General features: G+C 42.5%; 1 protein-coding gene and 1 long non-coding RNA gene across 4 annotated transcripts in view; one reads left to right on the forward strand and one right to left on the reverse strand.

The window, feature by feature from the left end:
* CDH5 (cadherin 5) overlaps nt 1–7,105 on the forward strand; it is a 47,129-nt gene extending 40,024 nt beyond the window's left edge. For 2 of the 3 annotated variants that reach the window (XM_006130537.4, XM_075940039.1), the window contains exons 10-12: nt 1,055–1,163; nt 1,455–1,700; nt 3,454–7,105. In XM_006130537.4, the coding sequence (XP_006130599.1) occupies nt 1,055–1,163; nt 1,455–1,700; nt 3,454–3,950 (852 nt within the window). In that variant the 3' untranslated portion in view covers nt 3,951–7,105. The remainder of the gene's footprint in view (nt 1–1,054; nt 1,164–1,454; nt 1,701–3,453) is intronic. The other variant, XM_006130538.4, reaches the window with a different exon arrangement.
* LOC112547007 (uncharacterized) overlaps nt 1–21,801 on the reverse strand; it is a 251,419-nt gene that overhangs the window by 172,605 nt on the left and 57,013 nt on the right. The gene's annotated exons all lie outside the window — the stretch shown is intronic.

Here is a 21,801-nt window from a genome sequence, read left to right on the forward strand (position 1 = left end):
TTGACCTTTAACTTTATTTTGAAGTACTTTTGGTATATCATTTATAGTTGATGTCATATATATTATTCATCTGCCATACATGCAGTAACTGTATTGTGTGTTTTAGGTATTGGGGGAGATTTTTCAAAAGCAACCAAGGGATCAGTGGTCTTAGGCATTCATTGGTATTAGTGTTCCTAAATCCATTAGGCACATTTGAAAAATGCCACCTAAGCTATTTAAATGAATATTAGTTTATTCTCTTTATGTTTAATTACAAACTAGCCATAAAAGAGCCACACAGAGGAGTAGGACAGAGAGTCCCTTTCCTCTTTGTGTGGCAGGATTCAAGCTACCTAGCTCTTAGCACCTGCTACTGAGGAATAGAGAGGCTGTGCACCAGCTGTTCTACATAGAGAGCAAGTAGTCAGGGAATAGATACACCCATCTTTCTTGACCCTCCTTCCGCTCCAGCCAGTGGATCTGACGTAACATGCAGTGGGGTAAGGAAGCAGCCCTTTGAAGAGGGTGATAAGCAAATTACTCCTATTGTACCTGCAAGGAAGCCAACAGCATGCACAGGTCCCTGGGCAAGGTGTGGGGGGAAACTGGCTCCACACTCCCTGAATGGGCGACACCTAAGGCAGAAGGGGTGAAGTTGGAGCAACCAGCTCTCCATGCCACATAGAATGTAAAGTTCCCTTTCCCCCCAACTCAGACCCACACAAAGTGCCCAGTGCAGTGCTCCAGGAATGATTTAAAAGGACCTGGGATCCAGCCGCAGCTATTGCCACAGTAGCATCAGCGGCAGCCAGAAGCCCTGGGACTCTGAATCGCCAGGCCTAGGTGTAACTACCCCTTTTACTCCGCCCATTGGCGGGCCTGGCACCTTGAAGACCCCAGGAGACATGGCACCTCTCTAGGGACTCCCTCTGGAGGGATGCAGCGTCACACGACCTCTTTCTGCAAAGGGTCCATGAAAGGCCCAGCTCAAAGCTATTATATTACACAATGCACGTTTTTACCACTGTGTGCCGTGCATACCTGAAATTGATGAATTTTTGAATCTTTATAGGTAATAATCACGATTTCAGCTACTGACAAGGACGAAATGTTACCTGGTGTTCACTTCAACTATTCCCTGGCCACAGAAGACAGCAACTTCACATTGGTGGATAATCACGGTAGCGTATCCGCTCAGTGGACTACAGCAGATAGCAAAAGAGAGTCACTAGGAAACGTGAGGTGAAAGCTACAGAGATAACCTGTGATGGGCCCAAGTGGGATATTGTTATTTATAAACAGGTTAAGGTTTTCTTAGCAGATAAAGTGGCATTGTTCATGCCTACCCATCTATTTGCGGGGTTCCTTAAAGGCTCCGTTAGCCTGAGAGGATTGTGCCAGATGACTGATCATCTATAAAGAAAGTCAGAGGTTGAGATTATCACTTAATTAGATGTCATTACTTTTTCCAGATAACACAGTTAATGTCACTGTCAAATATGGACAGTTTAATCGTGAGCTGGTGAAAATCCATTACTTGCCTATCATCATCTCGGACAATGGTACGCCTGAACTGAACAGCACAAACATACTTTCCATCAGTGTCTGCAAGTGTGATAGCAATGGAGAATTCACTTTTTGCGAAGAGGCAGCTAAGCAAGTTGGAGTTAGCATTCAGGCGCTGGTGGCAATTTTTATCTGTATCTTCACAATCCTTGGTAAATATTTCATATTTCAAGCATTCTCTGCCCTTGATATGCTCTTGGTAATTGAGGTGTACCTGAAGCTTTGTGCTTATCCACAATCAAGAAGAGAACATTTTAAAGAGAGTCTGTCACATTCAGTCAATTCTTGCTTTTGTTTTGTATTTGACCTATTAAAATAGTTGTCTTATTGTAACTGAAGAGCAATAGGAATTTCACCAAGTATTTAATATTAATGAGCACCATTGGCATACTGTAACTGCACATGATGAGATCTGAGCCAAAGAAAATAACAGGGTCCCTCTAACTCAACAGGCTGAATTCATATGGGCACAACATATAACAATGCAGTAAGACACCAATATTGCATAATACATTAATGGTGCAACTGTGAGCTGCTGTGCTTGATGTATTGAATCTTGTGTGACTAGAAAGCAGGTATCCACAATTGTGAGTTGGGTGGCGTAAGAATGCATGTTTGGGGGGGAGGGATAGCTCAGTGGTTTGAGCATTAGCCTCCTAAACCCAGGGTTATGAGTTCAATCCTTGAGGAGGCCATTTAGGGATCTAGGGCACAAATCTGTCAGGAATGGTACTTGGTCCTGCTGTGGAGGCAGGGGACTGGACTCAATGACCTTTCCAAGGTCCCTTCCAGATCTAAGAGATAGGCATCTCCATTCATATAAAAACAAAAAATGAATATAGCACTTAACATGGGGATTGGTTGGGTAACAGAGCTGTCCATCTCAATGTTATCAGTTTGAGTTTAACATGGACTGGTAAGTATGAAGCAGGTACTATTTGAAAGATAATGATTAGAAAGATAATGATTAGATGGTCCAAGATCAACTGCCTAGTTGACAAGTGTCCACATCAAAGTCACACGCACAAGTGAGCCATAGCAAAAGAGACCAATTGACAACTAGGGAGAATGATCTATGGTCTCAGGTAGAGATACACACTCCAAGGCAAGACTCAGGCATATTGGCAGGGCAGTGCAACACAGGGAAAGCTTCCTCTGCTGTTGTCTGTTCTGTTTGTGAATATAGATCTTCAGGTACCAGGACTAAGTCTGGTGCTGTAAAAATAAAGTTCTAAGGAGATGAAGAAACCAACACTAAAGCAGGTTGATAGAAGGCAATATGGGCCCCTTTTGTGAACACATCAATCTACATTAGAAGGCTGCTTCTAGACTGGCACGTTTTTCCGCAAAAGCAGTTGCTTTTGCGGAAAAACTTGCCAGCTGTCTACACTGGCCACTTGAATTTGTGCAAGAACACTGACGATCTAATGTATGATCATCAGTGTTCTTGTGCAAATACAATGACTCTCCCATTCGGGAAAAAGCCCTCTTGCGCAAATGCTTTTGCGCAAGAGGGCCAGTGTAGACAACTGAGAACCATTTTGCGCAAAAAAGCCCCGATGGCGAAGATGGCGGTCGGGGCTGTCTTGCGCAAAACCATGTCTAGATTGGTACGGACGCTTTTCCACAAAAAGTGCTTTTGCGCAAAAGCGTCTGGGCCAATCTAGACGCTCTTTTCCGCAAATGCTTTTAATGGAAAAACGTTTCCATTAAAAGAATTTGCGGAAAATCATGCCAGTATAGACGCAGCCGGAATGTTTTAAATTCTTTTTTGAATGGCATCTAATAGCATTTTTCCCCACTAAAGAACTTCAGATTATGTTCACCTTTAACTGCACTGACTTTGGTTTACTCCAATTCCCTATATTTGCCTTTATTTACAACTGCTTGGATATGTTCTCTCAGCAGTAATCACATTGCTCATCATTCTGAGAAAGAGGCACAAAAAAGATCTGAATGTGCTCCGGAAGAACGTGGCAGAGATTCATGAGCAGCTTGTCACCTATGATGAAGAAGGGGGTGGTGAAATGGATACCACCAGCTACGATGTGTCTGTGCTCAACTCTGTCCGTAGGAATGGCATGAAACTAGAGGCTGGGCCCCGCCTGTATGCGCAGGTCCGGAAGCCGACAGGAAATGGAATTTCAGGCACTGGAGAAATGGCAATTATGATTGAGGTGAAGAAGGATGAAGCTGACAATGATGGGGATTTGCTGCCATATGACACCCTTCACATTTATGGCTATGAAGGTGCTGAGTCCATTGCAGAATCTCTTAGCTCTTTGGAGTCGGGATCCTCAGATTCAGATATCGATTATGACTTTCTAAATGACTGGGGTCCCAGATTTAAAATGTTAGCTGAACTGTATGGATTGGAGCCAAATGAAGACTTTGTGTATTAAGGTCAAAACACCTTGTTTAGATTTTTCCTCCCCTGGAGACAGATAGTAAAACCAAGAAGCAACCAAGTTGCAAAAGGAGACTCAATAGCTCTTTACTCAAGCAGCACAGGATGTGACTATGATTCTAGAAACCAAAAACTCAGAGGATTTAGGGTTAAAAAAAAATGCAGCAAAATCCATTTTTTTAAAATTAATGACATTGTTCTCGTCCTGTTCCCCTAGCAGTTAGCTCAGCTAGCACCCTGGTTCTTTCAATGATACTAGCTCTCTATGGCCCACAGGTGGGCTCTACAGAAAATGTCTTTTGAGTCTTTACTGCCCAGCACTTGTAAAAGTTTTCCATATATATACTGATGCTTACAGCAGCATGGCCCTTATTTTTTCCATTCCCCGTGTATTACAACCTGTTTTATCAATGTGAAATTAAGAATGGAGGAGCATAGAGGCTCTAGGAAGGAATATATTGTGCTGGCACATGTTCCAAACCTTCTCCCACAATGTCTGCAGGGCCTTCTGTACCATCTTGCATGGCTAATCCATGCCTTTGCTTACACAACAAATCATCATGTAATATTGAAGATCATTTCATGATATTCAGAGAGTCATGATTTCTCCCTTCTTAATTCATTGATTACCCTTCTCCTCCAAAAACGGGTTACTGCAGGAAACTAGGAGAAGGCTTTGGGTTTTTTAAAAAACCAACGTAGTGGTTTTACTTGGTTTAGTTGGTCATTTTTAAAAAGCCTCACTGTGGGGATTTCTGGCCCAGTCCTGCAATACTAAAATCTCTTTATCCTCAAGAAAGGAAAATCATTTGTTCTAACTAATGCTATCCAATGGAATATACCCTGCCAGGCAGAGAACCTACATATCAGGAGGAAGCTTAAGGCTCCAGAACTGTAGGTCTTACTAGATTGAAAAACAATTAAATCACACATATTAGCGGCTAAGCAAGTGTAGGAGGGGTGCTGGAGTTTTCTTTTTAATATAGTTGAAGGAATTCAGCTATTTCAGGTTAAAAAAAATTAAGGGGGGGGGGTCTCACTACTGTGAATTTTGTTTTTAAACAGGTACTGTAAAACGGGTATTTTCCACCTAGGAAAGTATTGGGGACTTCCAGACTAGACTACTGTATCTGTGTACTCTACTGTTTTTCCAAAAGAGCAAGGCATGAACATAAGCAAGGTTTTGGGTGCCACAGCTTCTATGCCCCTGATCCTGCAAAGACACATTCACATACTTAACTTCATGCACAGCAGGAAGTCATCCTATTCAACCGAATGCAAGCACACACTGCATAAAGTCAACCATACATGTACGTTTTTTAGGATCTAGTCTAGTGATGACAATGGGCTGGCTCTGCTCCCATTGATGTAAGACTCACATGGATTTTAATGGGAACAGGGTCAATGAGATACCCAGTTTTGCAGGATCTGTAGGAAATAGTTTAGCTGATCCGTTGTTTTAAGATTGGATTGTATATAATAGTAGCTAAGCCACATATTAAAGTCTTCTTTTTCAAATCAGTGTTGTGGAACTTCACTGATTTGCTTTCACTAAGCCATGTATCCCATAACTAATGCACAAAAAACAACATCTTTTTCAGTGAAGAGTTAGTAGAAAGGGTATTAAAGCTGCATGTTGGTTTCATTATTACTTCACTACTTTTTCAAAATAGACTGTACAACTTTTAGTGGGACACAATGACCAATTATTCAGATGTACTACACTTTCCAAGTACAGGCCTGATCCAAAATCCTTTGGGAGCCTTCCCATCAATGATAGATCAGGCCTGTTATGAATAATGTATATTTGGGATTATTTATCCTTCTTTTTAAAAATATTGTGTTTGTTCATTTAATCGTCAATTTGCAAGTCCAATCCTCAATGTAAGTTAGTGAAGTTCTACTGATGATTGTGTTATAAAGAGTTCTTACTAATCATTGTATGTTAAGATTTTCATGTGTAATTACAGTGTTGCTATTCTACAGGAGAGGTTAGCTATAAAATTATTCAATGCCATAACTAAAGATTCTCCTGTAAACAGCATCCAGATAACATTTTCTATAATCATGTGGGGAGAGGGGATGGTAGTCTGTGTTATTAACATTATTGTGAGAAATATTGTAATGATCTTATCATACATCAAAGATGTTTGCACTGAATATTTTCTTTTTTGTTGTTGTTGTGTTTGTTTTGGTTTTGTTCTGAATTACATAAAAGCCAAATTCAGGTGTAATGTTATTTCTTTGTGAATTAATAAGCTGTATGCATAAGACATTAACAGGCTACTGGGTGCCTTGTGGGCAGGAGCAATACACAAAGTCCCCTGGCTGCCCCTACATCTAAGAGCCAGAGGAACATGCCAGTCACTGTGGTGAACTGGACTTTTAATGACAGTCAGCTGTGCTGACTGGAACCTCCAATGTCCTTTTTCAGCCAGGCATTCCTATAAAAAAAACCAGACACCTGGCCACCCTAGTTGGCAGTGGCATGGCCCAACATCTCCCTAATATTTCTAGTCCCACCACATCAGAAACAAGGGACTAGGCAAGGGCACATGGGACTGGGCAAAGGTACATAATCCTGTACAAAACACAGTCATTTTGCCGCATTGCCTCTATGCCCGGATTTAGACAACACACAACAGATGAGTAAACAGCTATGGCAGAAAGGAAAGAACAGACTAAGGAGAGGAAGTTGTGTTTGCAGAAGATACCAGTAATGTGTTTTAAGTCACTATCAATTGTATCCAGCCATCTGTGAATATTTAAGACCCCCATTCAAAGATCCTTACATTCAGTGGTTTAGACAACACTCCTTTATCATCTTTTTTCTTTGTTCATTTTCAATGAAAGATTGTGACAATTTTTTTAAAAGAAACTTGCCTGGACTGTTGGCATTTACACAAATATAAATAAATTTAATACTGTCAGTTCTTTCAGAGCTAATTGTCAGGAGCAGAATAATATAACAGTTTCACATTACCGAAATTTAGTGTGTATTGTAGTAAAAGCACAATACTTATGTCAATTAAGGGTTCCAATTAAATGCATTTTTCCAAAGAAAGTTTAAATATTTATCTGCATTCATTTTGCTTTTACCAAAGATTGTTATGTGGTATCCATTTAATTAAAACATACATTTGACTTTTATTCTTAGTCAATCATGAATTTTTATTTTATTATTTTTATGTAATATAAGGTCATGCCATGGGACTAATGCGTTTAATAAAGATTTTTATATGCCCCCCATTAGGGATTCTTTATGAAATAATCATTTATTCTTGAAATCCTTACTAAACAAATTAGCAAGGAGTACCTGTTAAAATAACAATCTTTACTCAACCCATATGTGCTCCAAAATGATCTGATGAATTGACCCACCTAGTATCGAAATAGTTCAGATGAGTTTTCAATATTCAAGGGAAAGAATCTCTCAGAAATGAACCCTGTAGTTGCATCAAGTATTATGTTATTAACATTCAGCACAGCTATTGTAACCTGAGGGAGAAATTTAAAAACACATAAAAGCCAGGAGAGAGGACATAAAATGAGAAATGAGAAGAAAAAAAGCATTTAACTATTCTTGGGATTTTTTTTTCTTGTTAATGGATTCTCTTCTTACCTCCCCGGCAGCAATACAAATTAATTCTAGAAGGGGTCCAGTCAACATTGTTATTAGATCTGAAATGTCATTTAATCAAAACCAAGATGTTTCACAGAAATGGATCAATTTCAATGAAAACTGCATCTGGAAGGTATTATGAATTCATGACAGAATATCTAGAGACAGGAGAGCATTCATACAATGCAATCAAAACAAATTTCAAAAACTTAAAATTTTAAATCAAATGAATTGTTGTTTGCTGGTCAGCCCTAATTGTGAGGCCCGAGTCATGCAGTGCAGCATGGTCTCCCGTGGAGTTGAGTGCATGGATCCTCCCTAAACCAATCTTATATTTTCCTATCCTGAAATCTACACGTTGCACATGTTATGTAATAAATGGCTAGCAGTATACATACTGATGTGCCACGTATCAAATCTATGCTCAGTCTATTCACTCGTATATGTTGTGCTCATTAATGATATTTGAGTGACTTACAAAATCACATTTCCAAAAGGCTTTAGATCCAAATCTGCATCACTTCTTGCATAGTTATTTACATCGATGCAAAGTTAGTATAAAAAATTGTCATGTTGCTTGGTAGCATTTGACACCCTGTGCACAGCAGTAAGTGAGGGCGTTAGGCACTGGGTCCTTTACGTTCCTCTCCACCCCATCCTTATTCAATATAATTGTTCTCTTTGGTTTGGGCCAAATGTGTGGGTTTTACAATTTGTTCTGAGTGCACTGAGGTTCATTCTAATCTCAGTTAGAAGTTTCACAGTGGTGGGCCATCTACCAAAGAAGCTTATGGGTGCCATTACTGCTGTGGATTATAGCTGTTGTGGGAGATCAAGATAGCCTCTGAGATGACTCAGGCGAGTCCCACAGAAGGTTTTGAATACAGAAGGTAGAGCAGGCAAATCACTGCATTCTGAAGTGATCAGATCTTGCTCTGGATCAGGTACTTAATACCTGATGCTAATGAAACTAACAATCAGCTCTGCATCTGTGCTGAACCTTTATCCTTGCCCCAAATACCAAGTCTCCACCTGCCCATCAGGCACCTCTTTTTGGACATTCCACCACTTCAGACTTGACATGTCAAAAAATAACTTACAATTCCTCCTAAGTCATCTATTCTGCCTTCTGGATCTATATCCTATACTTTAGACCAGTGGCTCTCAAACGTTTTGGCCCACAACCCACCCTGCTCAATGCAGGCCTTTCCGTGGATGACCAGCCAATCACCCATGATGACAAAATGGATGCAGGGTATGAGGATGCAGGAACTGGCTGGGAAGATGGGTGAAGGAGTGGGCAGAAATGGGGTGAAGGTGTGCACTCTCAGCAGGTGGGTTGTGAAGGGTATGGGGGTGGGGGTCTGGGCATGAGGGGGATGGGAGTGATTACCTGGCTCCATGCCTCTTGCCACTCCCAGGCACCGCCCACTGCTGCTCTCATTGGCCGTGATTCTGGCCAATAGGTGCATCAGGGAAAGCCGTCAGGTGAGCAGTTGCCTGCGCTGCCATTCCCACAGCCAGGAGGCGGGGAAGCAACAATGTGCAGAGCCACTTTCACCCCCACGAACTGGATCTGGCCTACCAGGCTTCCCCTCCCCCGCGTAGCAGGAAGCCAGCACTGGTAATCCAGCCTCACAGAGGAAGTATGAGACTGCCTTAGACCATGGTGTCATTCTATTTAATCTGTATAAATAAGACTCTTCTAAAAGCAGTTTCCTCCAACCCCTTTTCTGTCGCCTACCCACCATTTCATCTTCCTGTTCTCATCTTTTGTGCTGTTCATGTCTGTCTCATTTAGACTGTAAGGGTATGTCTACACTAGCCCCCTAGTTTGAACTAGGGAGGCTAATGTAGGCATTCTAAGTTGCAAATGAAGCCTGGTGTACACCTCATGGAATGAGGTGTGACAGTTAACTCAAACTAAGGACTTAGTTTGAGTTAACGTTTGACTGCCGCATGTAGCCGCGGGCAGTTAGTTCAGCCTAAGGGGATTTAAAAATGGCACCCAGAGAGGAAGATGCAAATAAAGCCCGGGATATTTAAATCCCGGGCTTCATTTGTAACTTCGAATGCCTACATTAGCCTCCCTAGTTAGAACTAGGGGGCTAGTGTAGACAAACCCTAAGCTCCTTCATCCAAGGACTTTGCCTTCTCCTTCCATGTTCAACAAGAATGCTTATCTAAATGAAACAGGACTTTGACAGAAACAAACTGGTTTTCATCATTATAATGCTGCTCAGCCCAAGACTTCTAGGTCTTACACCATGATCCTCTACTGCCTGAGCTAGAAGACGCAGCTTTGTCATGCAACTCTGCAAAGGGATTCTTGATCTCTGTATGTGGCCCAGATTTGACTAGCAGGGGAAGACTAGATGTGGGTAACACTTGTAACTATGTATTATTTTATAAATCAACACTCAACCAATGCATGGTGTAGTTCAACAAGTAGAACTGTATACTCAACCTGTGTCATCCTATTGAAATTTAGAGCTAAAAATAACCCAAACAGCAATCTAAATCTAGTGTAAAGGAGGATATCTGAACTCTGAGCGAGAAGGGTTCACTGGGTTCCTTGGGACCTTTTAATGCTGTAGTGTAGTTGAACCTTTTTTTAATCTTTTAGAAGAATTAAAAAAATCTGCTCCATCTAATATTTGCCAGGCAGAAGCAAAACAAAAACAAATATTATAGGCCACTTTGTCAGGACCAGGCTTTGAGGGGCCAAGAATAGTTTGTGTTATTGTTTCTTCTTCTGTGTTCAAGATGCAGAGAGTTACAGCTTCAAGTCAGGGAGTGCATATGGCTCACTGTGTCGCTTGATCTTGCATTGAACCATAGGTACATGGGCAGGCGAATTCTCCGTTAAATTCTAGAGAACTAAAGCTTTTGTTACCATCCTGCCCTGCCAAAAAGAAAAAGCCTAAGAAAACCTCCTTTCCCAAGAAAAGCATGTACCAATGATAACTCCTCAGTTTATATTTTGTAAACCTTTTATCCTGAAGTACCTCAAGGTGTTTTATAGATGATATTGGAAATACTGTTCTCAGTTACACGCACATAAATCCAGAGCAACTATGCTAACATCAAGGTAGTTACTCTAGATCTTTACTAGAGTAAGTGTGAACAGAATTTGGTGTTCACCGTTCCATTACATTTTCATTATTGAATAACCAGTTTATGACACAACACACAGGGAGCAAAGACTGATTTTCTTCACTCTGGTCCAAATAAGGAGCAAACAAAGGAAAAGCTGTGGATTGTGTCAGAAAGAAGGACGGTGGAAGCAAATAAGCCATATAAATGGGACAGGTTTCAAAGAGTCAATAACAGTTGGGCTACAGCAGCTCCCCAGGTAACCCTTGTAGCCTTCTCTTTATATGAATTGAATTAATGATTCTATATTAACCTACAACAAGCTCAGCTCCTGTTGCTACAGTTTCCAAATCAATAGGGTGAAAGTTACCCTTTACAATCCTCTTAGGAGCACATTAAGAATGAATACAGAGTCCATGAATACAGTTACACAAGTAAACAGTGATTATTATATCATAAGTTATACAGGCCATCCTCACTATAAGTTCAAGATACATTCCAAAAAACTTGGACTTATAGCGAAACAACTTAAAGTGAAGAATTTTTTTCCTGCAGCTGACTTCCATTTGCGCAATTTTTTTTTTTTTTTTTTTTTTTGCATGCGACTTAAGGAGGGAAAATGGGAAGACTTATACAAGTATCGATGACTTTAGTGCAGAATGGATGTATACCAGAGGACTTATAGTGGGGACACCCTGTATTCATATACACATCTACCTCACCTGGCAGAGCCCAAATCATAACCAATACAATTACTACTCACATCCCACAAGATATTAGAGTATCTGAAGGAACTCTCAACAGTCAGATGATTTTCCTCCTGGAGTCTTCCTATTTTTTCCCAACCAGGTAAATTATATTTATTCTGACCATACCTAAACACCTCATTCATATAAATGAGGATTCCAACTTCCTTATTTGTACTTCTTCACCCCATAAATGTCAGAGTTTCTATTTTCCTTGTTATCTTTTTAACATTTATTTTCCAGAGTAACCTAGGGTCAGAACAGAACTTTTCACCATGTTACATTTAGGTATATTGCAGTCTGTTTTTCAGCATCACCTTTTGGCACATCTTTTATAGTACTCTTGTGCTCTGATTGACATAGGGTCAGTCTTAGGGTCCCCTCCCATATCATTTCTCCTTAAGCCTGTGACCTAGTGCTGCTAAGCAAAAATTCTTACAGGCCACTGCCTGTAGGCCTCACATTACAGCCTTACCTTAATTATATCCTTAATACACACTCATGACTCCTAAATACTTGTCAGTTTTGTACTCCTATACAAGCTTCTTTGGTAGATGGCCGACCACTGTGACCCCATCATTTTAAATCTTCCATTCTGTTTTTCCACTGAAAACTTCCAAGCAAAGGAGTCTCCCCTGAGATGAAATATAACATGTCAAGTGTCAGGACTGTTTTTTTTTAAAGGAGCTTGTGCTGTGAGATTGTAAACAGAGCTAACATGGTACGCTATCTTTATTTTTAACTATGGTGTAGCTACACCCCCTCCTCTAGAATACTAGCAGTGTGTTCCATGCTACCGCTGTTAAGCAAGATGAGGCAGTGAGCCAAATTTACCTTGATCTAACACCAGTGAATCTAATGGGGTTACGCCACAGGCCACTGTGTTCTTTTATTAAATTAAGAAAGATTTTAAATGCAATCAGCTTTTGTGTGTCATACTCACCAATGAACACCTGGTGGCACTCAATTCCAGCAATACCAGGGAGAGAGACATAATTACATTGCAAAATAGGCTAGGCAGACCAATGTAATCAGAAATCTGCTCTTTCCTCTAGCTGTTGGACCACGGTACACCAGCATGGGGCACCTGCTCTTTGCAGCTTTGTTACTGTAGCTCGCATGATGTTTTATTTAGATACTGGTTAACACTACAGTCTGTTTCATACCTTGACAGGGAACCCAGAAAAACACAGACTTCCAAACTAGAAAGTATCATGCTGTTATAGCCTGCAAGGCTCACTTTTTTATGTCATGCTCAAGTGTATTACCTGAGGCTTGTGGAGGCAGCAAAAATGATGAAATTAAGTGTTACATTGAGAAAAGGAACCCTGAATCATGATCTTAAACCAACCAGTTTTTAAAATACCTATGGGGAAGTAGTGGGGGGAGGGAATGGATCTGAACTCCAGACAAGGTGAGTGGCAGGATAAAAGGGGAAAGTGAATCAAATACAGGTGGGCAAACTCCTGTGATCATGGTATTTTGTTTTTCCATATTTCTAATCAATATTAATTGAAAACAGTCAGAGGGAAAGTTTGAGAGTGTCATAAGGGCCCTTTTTAACTTTAAACCTTCACAACAACAGAAACACAAGCCTAAGGCACAAAGATCAATGCCAACCCCAGGTTTTCATTGCAAAAATTGAGCTGCTTATTTTTCTTCCTCCATCATCAAACAATCATCATCCTTCCCTGTTATTCAGTATCACAACTTCACTGTAAATTTTCACTCCCTACCACACAGTCAATATAATGCTAAATCCTTCCATTTTGGCCCAGACAATCTTGAAAACCTCCCCTTTCCATTTTTGCCCACTGTAATCATCCACATGCTACTTATCTCCTTCTAAGTGTTCTGCACAATTCTTGTCTTTTGCTACCAACAGTGCTCTTCTCCAGCATACCAAGAATGTGCCTTCTAGTTGTCTTCCTCAATCTCCAGTTGGTTTTTGTTCCAATTCATTTTGTAAAATGGCTTTTCTTTGAACACGAACAAGCATATTTGTACATGAATAGGAACATGCACTATTCACTAGCCATCATTTGTTACTCATTTTAAAAGCGTCAGATCATCCAGAGAGCAAATACTATAAAAAATGAAGAGCAACTATTCCAAGTCAACCCATCACTAACCACCCATAGGCTGAAATTGTTTGCCTAAACTGTTTTATTCACCCAATTACAAACAGCAAATTATTTAAAAAAAAAATCAAAGTCTCTGTGCACAATCCACAAACAGAGCAGAAGGCTAAATTCACCATTTGCAAAAATAACTTGACCAGTCTAATTATGGCACTGCCTCCCTGCAGCTAGAACATTGTAATTCTGCTGATAGCTGTGGCGGGGAGCTAGAGACACATCAACAACACACAGAGGGTCTCTGCCCCATCGTGTCACAGAGCAGCAGTCTCTGGCAACTTGCTCTGCAGAAGCACAATATGCAAGTTGCAGCCAATAGGTCTGCAAATTATAGCAAAAGACAGCAAGCCCAATCTGCACTGAGAACAGTAGCAGCAGCTGCTGAGAGCCTGAGTGAGTGTTCACACATAGCTCTGTGGGTGTGCTATGGCTGGAGCACTCAAGGGGAAAAAGATTATGGGTGCTGAGCACCTACCAGCAACTCCCTTATCAGCTTCATCTTCCCTCCCCTCACCCTGCCTCCCACCCACCAACAGGTCCCACTCCTTCCTCACACCTTCCACCCACTACGATTAGGGGTTTTGTGGCATGCAGGAAGCTTGGAGAGGACATGGCACACTTGGGGGAGAGGGTGGAACATGGCAGGAAGAGACGGAGCAGGAAGCGAAGATGGTGTCCTCTACACTCACCAATACCACATCTAAAATGGCATCACCTCTTGAAGGTTCAGCACTTTTCCAGAAAGATGTAGAAAAATTGGAAAAGGTCCAGAGAAGAGCAACAAAAATGCTTAAAGGTCTAGAAAACATGAGCTATGAAGGCAGGCTGAAGGAATTGGGCATGTTTCGTTTAGAAAAGAGAAGACTCAGAGGGGACATGATAGCAGCTTTCAGGTATCTAAAAGGGTGACAGAGAGGAGGGAGGGAAATTGTTCTCCTTGGCCTCTGATAAGACAAGAAGCAATGGGCTTAAATTGCAACAAGGGAGGTTTAGGTTGGACATTAGAAAAAACTGTCAGGGTGGAATAAATTGCCTAGGGTGGTTGTGGAATCACCATCATTGGAGATGTTTAAGAGCAGATTGGATAGACCTCTATCACAGATGAACTAGACATTGGTTAGTCTTCCCATGAGGGTAAGGGATTGGGCTTGATGATCTCTTGAGGTCTCTTCCAGTTCTGATATTCTATGATTCTATGACTGAGTTAAAGAGCCAAAGCTCTCCAGCTTGGGCAAGAACCGACATATCCTATGCAGATTGAGAGTTACTGCTCTCCCTTGTGCCCAAGTGGTTTACATTAGAACACAATCATGCAGTGCTTTTCATTTTGATACTATGCCATTGGTGCCCATTGAAACCCTCACTATAAGCAAAACTTCACCTTGTCGACCTCATTGAAGTCAATAGGAGTTTTCTGTATGTCATAACCACAAGAGCTGGTAATGGAATTACTATGACATGTCCGTAATACACACTCTCACAATACACTAGAGAGAGAGTCAATCATAAGCTGAACAGAAAGGAAGGGGTTTAAGGCAGGATTTAGAGAGATGTGATCTGATGCCTCAGAGACAGGGAAAGAGGGTGTTCGACATACTAACACTCTCATAAAGCCAGCTCCTTAATAGATGCCAGTGTCCCTAACTGCTGTACTGTTCAGTTTAAGTCTCCAAGCTCCTCCTGCCAGATAAGGATCCTGAATGCATATTGTATTTTCTTCTAAAATATATGTATAAACTCATGTAAGAGAGGAGAGAACATTTAACTCCAGACACACTGATACTGCATTCCTGAAGGGAAACCAAACCCTGAGCTGCATTTCTTTCTGCCTCTCAGAAATAACGCTCAACATTAAATACCTTCCCAGCCCAGAAAAGCATCTTTGTGTTTACATTTTGTGTAAGTTTCACCTGCCTCTCATGTGACATTTGAGAGAGATGGAGACAATAGGGGAAACTCATTGGCCAGGGACCTCCCTCCCAGCCCAAACAGAAGGCAATGAGTTCATTAAGGGCTGAGTCTTTATTCAGTACCATGTATATGAAGGATTTGGCAGGAGGGGGAATTGTAGTAGCAGAGCAATCGTGGGCAATCTGTGGCCCATAGGCCACATGCAGCCCAATGGGGTTCAACCTGCAGCTTATGGAACCCTGTTCACCCTACTCCCCCATGTGCCTCTCACACATGGGAGTCCTGCACTTCCTACTTCTCTCCCTCCCTTCTAGCACTTTTGTAGCACAACAAATCTGCTGATTTCCACTCTGTCCCCATTCTTCCCCCTCCCTCCCAGAGCTGGTACCCTGCCAATCAGCTGTTCAAGCTTGGGAGGAGGAGGACACAGTGTGACTCAGTGGATCTGTGGCACTCTGAAAGTACTGGGAGGAAGGAGGGGGAGCAGGTAAGTGCAGGCCTCTAACAAGGGGATGAACAACGGGGTGTGGGGGACGACGCAGAAAAGGGGTGTGCTGGCCACATGCATTCCCCTGAGATGAAGGGGAGCCAAACATGCAGCCCACTCACTAATCTTGCTTGCTCATTGCTGTTGTAAAGTTAACTTCTTCTTTTTCTCATACGTGGGAGCAATTGGCTATACACCTTTTGCTAGCTAGTACACAGGAAAGGGCAGGAGGGAAGTGCAAAAATCAAAGTTCTGTCCACTTCCTGCCATCCCTGTGTGACCCTACTGCCCACTGCCTCTCCCCATCCTGTGCAGGCGATCAGGGATTGGGTGTAGCTTTGTTTCTACCCACCCCCATGATGCTGCCTTATGCCAGGGAGGAAGTAATCTGCACCAACAAAGGGGCTGGAAGAGATAACATCCTTCCTGGAGCAAAGGGGAGGGGGGAGAGCAGGAACCAGACCATGACTGAGTCACAATCTGCTTCCTGCCCTGCTCCCAAGGCAGGTTAGCCAGAGAAAGTAATCAGAGCTCACAGCTGCTCTTGCCATGGAGAGGTGAGCATATTATTGGCATGTCCCACTGAGAGCAAACAGATAGGGAGAAAGCAGCGAGGGGCTAGGAAAGGGAGGAGCCCTGGCTCCACTCCACCCCCATTTCTTCCAGAAGGGGGTGAAATAATGTACTTCTTCCCCAAAGCAAGGGGGGAGCCAAGGAAGGACTGTGACTCGCTTAGTCTGCCCCGGGGGCTGCAACTGCATACCGCATGGTGAGTTTCTGGCTTCAGCCTAGCCCCAAAAGTGTTTGGGCCAATTTTGCTCAGTTATATCTGTTCAGCCCCTCTGATCTTTATGGGGCTCCACCAGAGAAATCAAGAGCCCAGTTTGGGAGGTTGCTTACATACAACGCGTCTAATCCCTGCATAGCATTGCAGCTCGGAGTGAATAAAGGACGTTATAAATCCCTGAAGCACATTTACAAAGGAAATGTTGGTGCAAACGTCATTAGAGTGATACTGCTGTATGCTGCCCTGCTAGGCAAGATGTGTACATCCCATCTGTAATAGTTCTTCCTGCCATAGGAACCGTCTCAGCTGCAACAGTGACCGTGCAAGGCCTGCTACATGGAAAGCACCACAGCAGCTGGGCCCATTCCCTCCACTGCACTCATTCTAATGCCCTTTTTCTAGTGTTCCAACTCTCAGCCATGAAGCTCGCCCACTCCCCTAAGAGTACAATTGACCTTTGCCTCTCTTTGTGGAGATTGGACTTCCCAGCTACACACAGAGGTTTGCCATGCAATCTAAATTAGCATGTCTTTGTTTCAATGTTTCATATTACAAGTGCGAACCCAAGGAGAGTTTCTTCCTGAACCCAGACCCCTATAAGGTTTCTCTATGTGATCCCTTCTGCTAGGTGGTTACTGGCAGCTAAACGGTTCGATAGATCTATGGCTCCTCTTAAGTTACTAAAATGGCTTGAACCCCCATCCAGGAAGCTGGGAAAACTAAACGCCCACTCTCTGCATGTCCTTATTAGGTAGAATTTCCCCACTCTCCAACATTCCAAAACTGTGCCCAAACAAGAATTCATTATTGGGGAATTCAATATTAGGGGAAGGGAAAGGTCAGACTTGGGAAACACAGCAACAGAACACGGTACAAATAAAGTAAGATACCTCCTCCCCCTTCCACCCTGCCCATGAGAATACTCTACAGATAATAATCCCTCGACCGCATTACCTCACCCTCCACCAAATCCCACTCGCAGCAAGGAGCAGTAGTTCAAGGATCTCTTTGCAGGTCTATCTCCAGTTTCAAAAGAGGCACCACCACCCCTTCACGCCAATTAGTGACTCAACTTTATTAAGATGCTATGTAAGGACGGGGCCTCACCAGAGTCTATTCTTCTCCACTGCTCTTCTCTACATCCTTTCTTGCAGTAAAATCCCCATCGGAAGGAAGTTAAGAGCCCTTTGCTCCAATGATAGTCCCAGCTGCTTGAAAAAGAGCTCTCTGCTACAAACTAGGAGACACTGTGCCCAAAATCCAACTTCATAGGTTATGGTGATCTCCCAGGTGTCAATATGGAATTGTGGGTGCAAATCTATGCAAATGAAGCCCTCTTGGGCAGCACTTTTTCCTGTTCAGCAACAGAGGAAGCAGGGATTTCTCTCTCCCTGGAGCTTCTGGTCCTAGGGCTTAGATCTGTAAAAATCTGAATACATACGGCTATGGATTTTTATTAAGGGCAGCCTCTGCACAGGTGCAATTGTCTGACATACTTCTGTAATCAAGCTACAGTTGAAGAAAAAAATAATTCACAAAATACCCTAATGGGGTGGGACACATTTTCATTTTGTTGTCAGTTCCCATTGCCTGCAACAAAGTGATTTTGAAAGTAATACAGACCTAGTACAATAACACTGTCCTCAGCAAGGCTTCAAAATCCATTTATGAGGCTCCCACTGGTAAAGCAAATATGCAATTACAGCCAAAGATGAAGACAGCTCCAGACTAAGCACCATCACAATGCCACAGCATAGGTTAAATAATGTGTGCTCTAGAGCTGGTTTTATTGGGGGGGAAATGTTCATTTAGTCTCTTAAAGGATTGTGTTTCACGAATAAACATTGGTAAAATCTGACACATTTGTTTAGGACTGCAGTGAGGTCATATGAACCTGCACACACAATGCATGTCCTGAGTATATATTAGGGTCTCAGTACTTTCCCAGAATATCCTCAATACTTCCTCTGAGGCACATGGTGCAGGAGGCGCCAAAACAGGATTGGCATGCATGAGGAGAGTGATGTTGCATTTATGGCTACACTTGGGTTTTTTTCGAAGAAGGCATGCAAATTGCGCTTGCATTTGCATACCTTTTTCCATTTTTTTTCCTGGAAGAGGATTTTCCAAAATTTGTCCCATCTACACAGGGCCTAATGTAAAAAAAAAAAAAAAAGCCCTCTTTCGAAAGCCCCTGTAACCTCGTGTTATGAGGAATAAGGGAGCTCTCAAAAGAGGGTTTTTTTCCAACATTTGGCCCCGTGTAGATGGGCCAAATATTGGAAAATACTCTTCCAGGGGGGAAAAAACAGAAGTATGTATGCAAATGCGAGCGCAATTTGCATACCTTCTTCAGAAAAAAACCTACAGTGTATCTGTACCCTAAAAGAATAAAAATAGGGATAAGCTCCCCTGCCACACCAAGCAGGTATGAAGGCATCCTGGAGTTTCACCTCAAGTACTGCAGCTGTGGACTGTTTCTACATTTGGGCTCTAGCCCACAGTACATACGCACATTAAAAAACACAGTGATGTGGATACTTTGTGTCCTCCTTCTCTTGTTCCACATCTTACTAAGAAAAGGTCAGGACTGGTATAAATGCTCCTTTTGGACCGAAGGGCAAATAAGTACTAGCCGTGGTTATCTTATTAACATTGTTATCTGGAAAAACTTCCTTTCACTCCGTAGATGAATCCTGCCTCTTCATATGCAAATACAACAAGGACTTCAGGTTTCTTGTGCTTTAGCATTATTCTCCTCTTCCCTAACCCTTCATCTCCCCTCAAACCTCGCCGCATTCTCAACCACACTCTCTTCTTCCAAAGACACAAATGTGGTGTTTCTCACTTTGGTTTGTATGTCAGCGACCCTCCTATCAAAGCTTTTCATGACAGATGTGCAGGAGCATCCATTGGCATTGGCAGCTACAAATATTTACATGGTGCTATGCCACCAACGTGGAGTTTAAAAAAACCTCAACCCATGTGGTGTTTTAGATGCTGCTTGTAATTATTACAACTGGGAGCACTGGCTGTTGGGAATCTGGAAGCACAGGAAACAGGAAGGAGGGGGGACCTGAGTGAGAGCAATAGAGGGGAGCAGCAGCAGCTTTGTAAAGAGGTTTCACCTTTGGTAAATAAAGGCCTGTTGAAGTTTGTTACTACCTTGCTTACATGATACAACAACCCATCAAAAGCTGGCTTTTCCCTGGACCATTGTTACAGAAGTATCTGTGCTGGTGTGTCTCAAGGTAACATGTCACATTGTGACAGATCAGAGCCATCTTGTCTTGCCACTCGAAAGGGCAACTGTAGTCAGGAAACTGACTAAGTCACAATGACATTGTAAGACTCCAGATAAATCCTCTCTCAGTGATTCAGAAATCATGTCTGCTGTGTTTACAAGACAAGTAACATTTTATTCTCCTTGGCAGTATGGAAAATACAGTCCTAGAAAATAAAAATCCATGTGTGTTCAATCGGCTTTCTAAATGTGTCATGAGTTATGGCTATTTCTTGTGGCTACTGGACTTGATCCCATGATCCATGTCCAGGCCCACTGATGGGAGGAAAGGAGACAGCTGCCCCTGGGCCCAGCAATTCAAAAGGGCCTGGCGCTCCTGGATGCTGCTGCCACTAAGGGTTGGTGGGGGGAAGAGGAGCACAGTCTGAGCAGCACTGAGGGCTGGCTAACCCTACTCCACCCCTTCCAGGAGCATGGAACCAGCCCCACCACATATATCTTGCCTAGGAGCCCAGCAATTCTGCCAACCCCCCATCCATGCTTTGATTACCTCAACATTAGATTACAACATGGTCTTGTCAGATTAGTAGCCCTAATTCGTCATTGCTGCAGTTCCCCACAAATGTAAGCATGGCTAGACAACCTAATGCTAAAAAACTCCTGAGTTCTGCTTTCACCAGAGCTACCAACAATGCATCTTACATTTACTCATATATATATGCCCCTAGAGAACACTTCAGTTTGTTTGCTGAGTGTCCTGTGTTTGCATAGCACCTAACAGTGGGGTCCTGGTCTACAAATAACAAGCAGTGTGTCTCACTGGAAGTACATGATCAGCCTAAGGGTTTCCTGGTGGAATTACGATTTTGACTTAAAAATCACAAAATGGCCTGTGACAGCCTCCCTTGAGACCCCCTCAGTGGAAGAGGTAGAATTGTCCAATTAAAAAATAAGGGAGTAACTGACAAGGCATTTTATTATGCCTCTTCAGCACAAACTCACCCTACCTACCACAGCTGGTCTGAAAGAGCTCAAAGGCAAAGGCCTTGCGGGAGGGCTGACTAGCCTGAAAGGTTTGGATCTCTGGGGATGGAGAAGGAAGAGGCAGCTAAGGGAGTTTTGTTGCTCTTCTCGGGAGATCGTTGTGGGACTCACTCTCAGAAAACAGAATCATCCAAAATTAGAGCAATGGCTAGAGAACCAAATAAGTCTCTCTCATACAGAGGGCTGGACTTCAAGAGGTGGACTAAGCTGTACCTGTGACCAAATTAGCTGCCTCCCAAGAGACCAACTGGTGTTTAGGCAAAGAGCCAACAAAAAGACAGCTCAGAATAAGAGCTTCAGAAGACCCCGGACCAGGGGAAGGGACTGGTTTGATTTGGAGAAATAAAACTTAACCCTGAGGAGACGAGACTAAAATTCTGCTGCTGCTGGGAATGTGATGTGTTGCCCTGGCATTCAGTACTTCATTGTACACACACTGTAAATACATGCGATAAGAATAAAATATCATATGGAATTTACACGTATATCACCTCATTCACTGTTTAATGGTACACAAGGCTTCATAGCATTTCCCACACTTTTCCATTACTGCAGGGGCTCTGCAATGATTACCCAAGATGCAATTTTTTAAAAATAAATCTTGCCCAATTTTGAACCTCAGAATATCATTTTTCCAGGCAAAAGCCAGTGTGCTCCAGAAATGGTGTTGGTCTGGCTGGGCCACATTTACAATGAATAAAAATACAGCTACAGTGAAACCAGTAGATTTTTCAGCACTTGAGGACCTGGTCCAATATTTCCAGTTTATTC

Source organism: Pelodiscus sinensis, chromosome 12 (assembly GCF_049634645.1).
Source record: "Pelodiscus sinensis isolate JC-2024 chromosome 12, ASM4963464v1, whole genome shotgun sequence".
Lineage (NCBI taxonomy): Eukaryota > Metazoa > Chordata > Testudines > Trionychidae > Pelodiscus > Pelodiscus sinensis.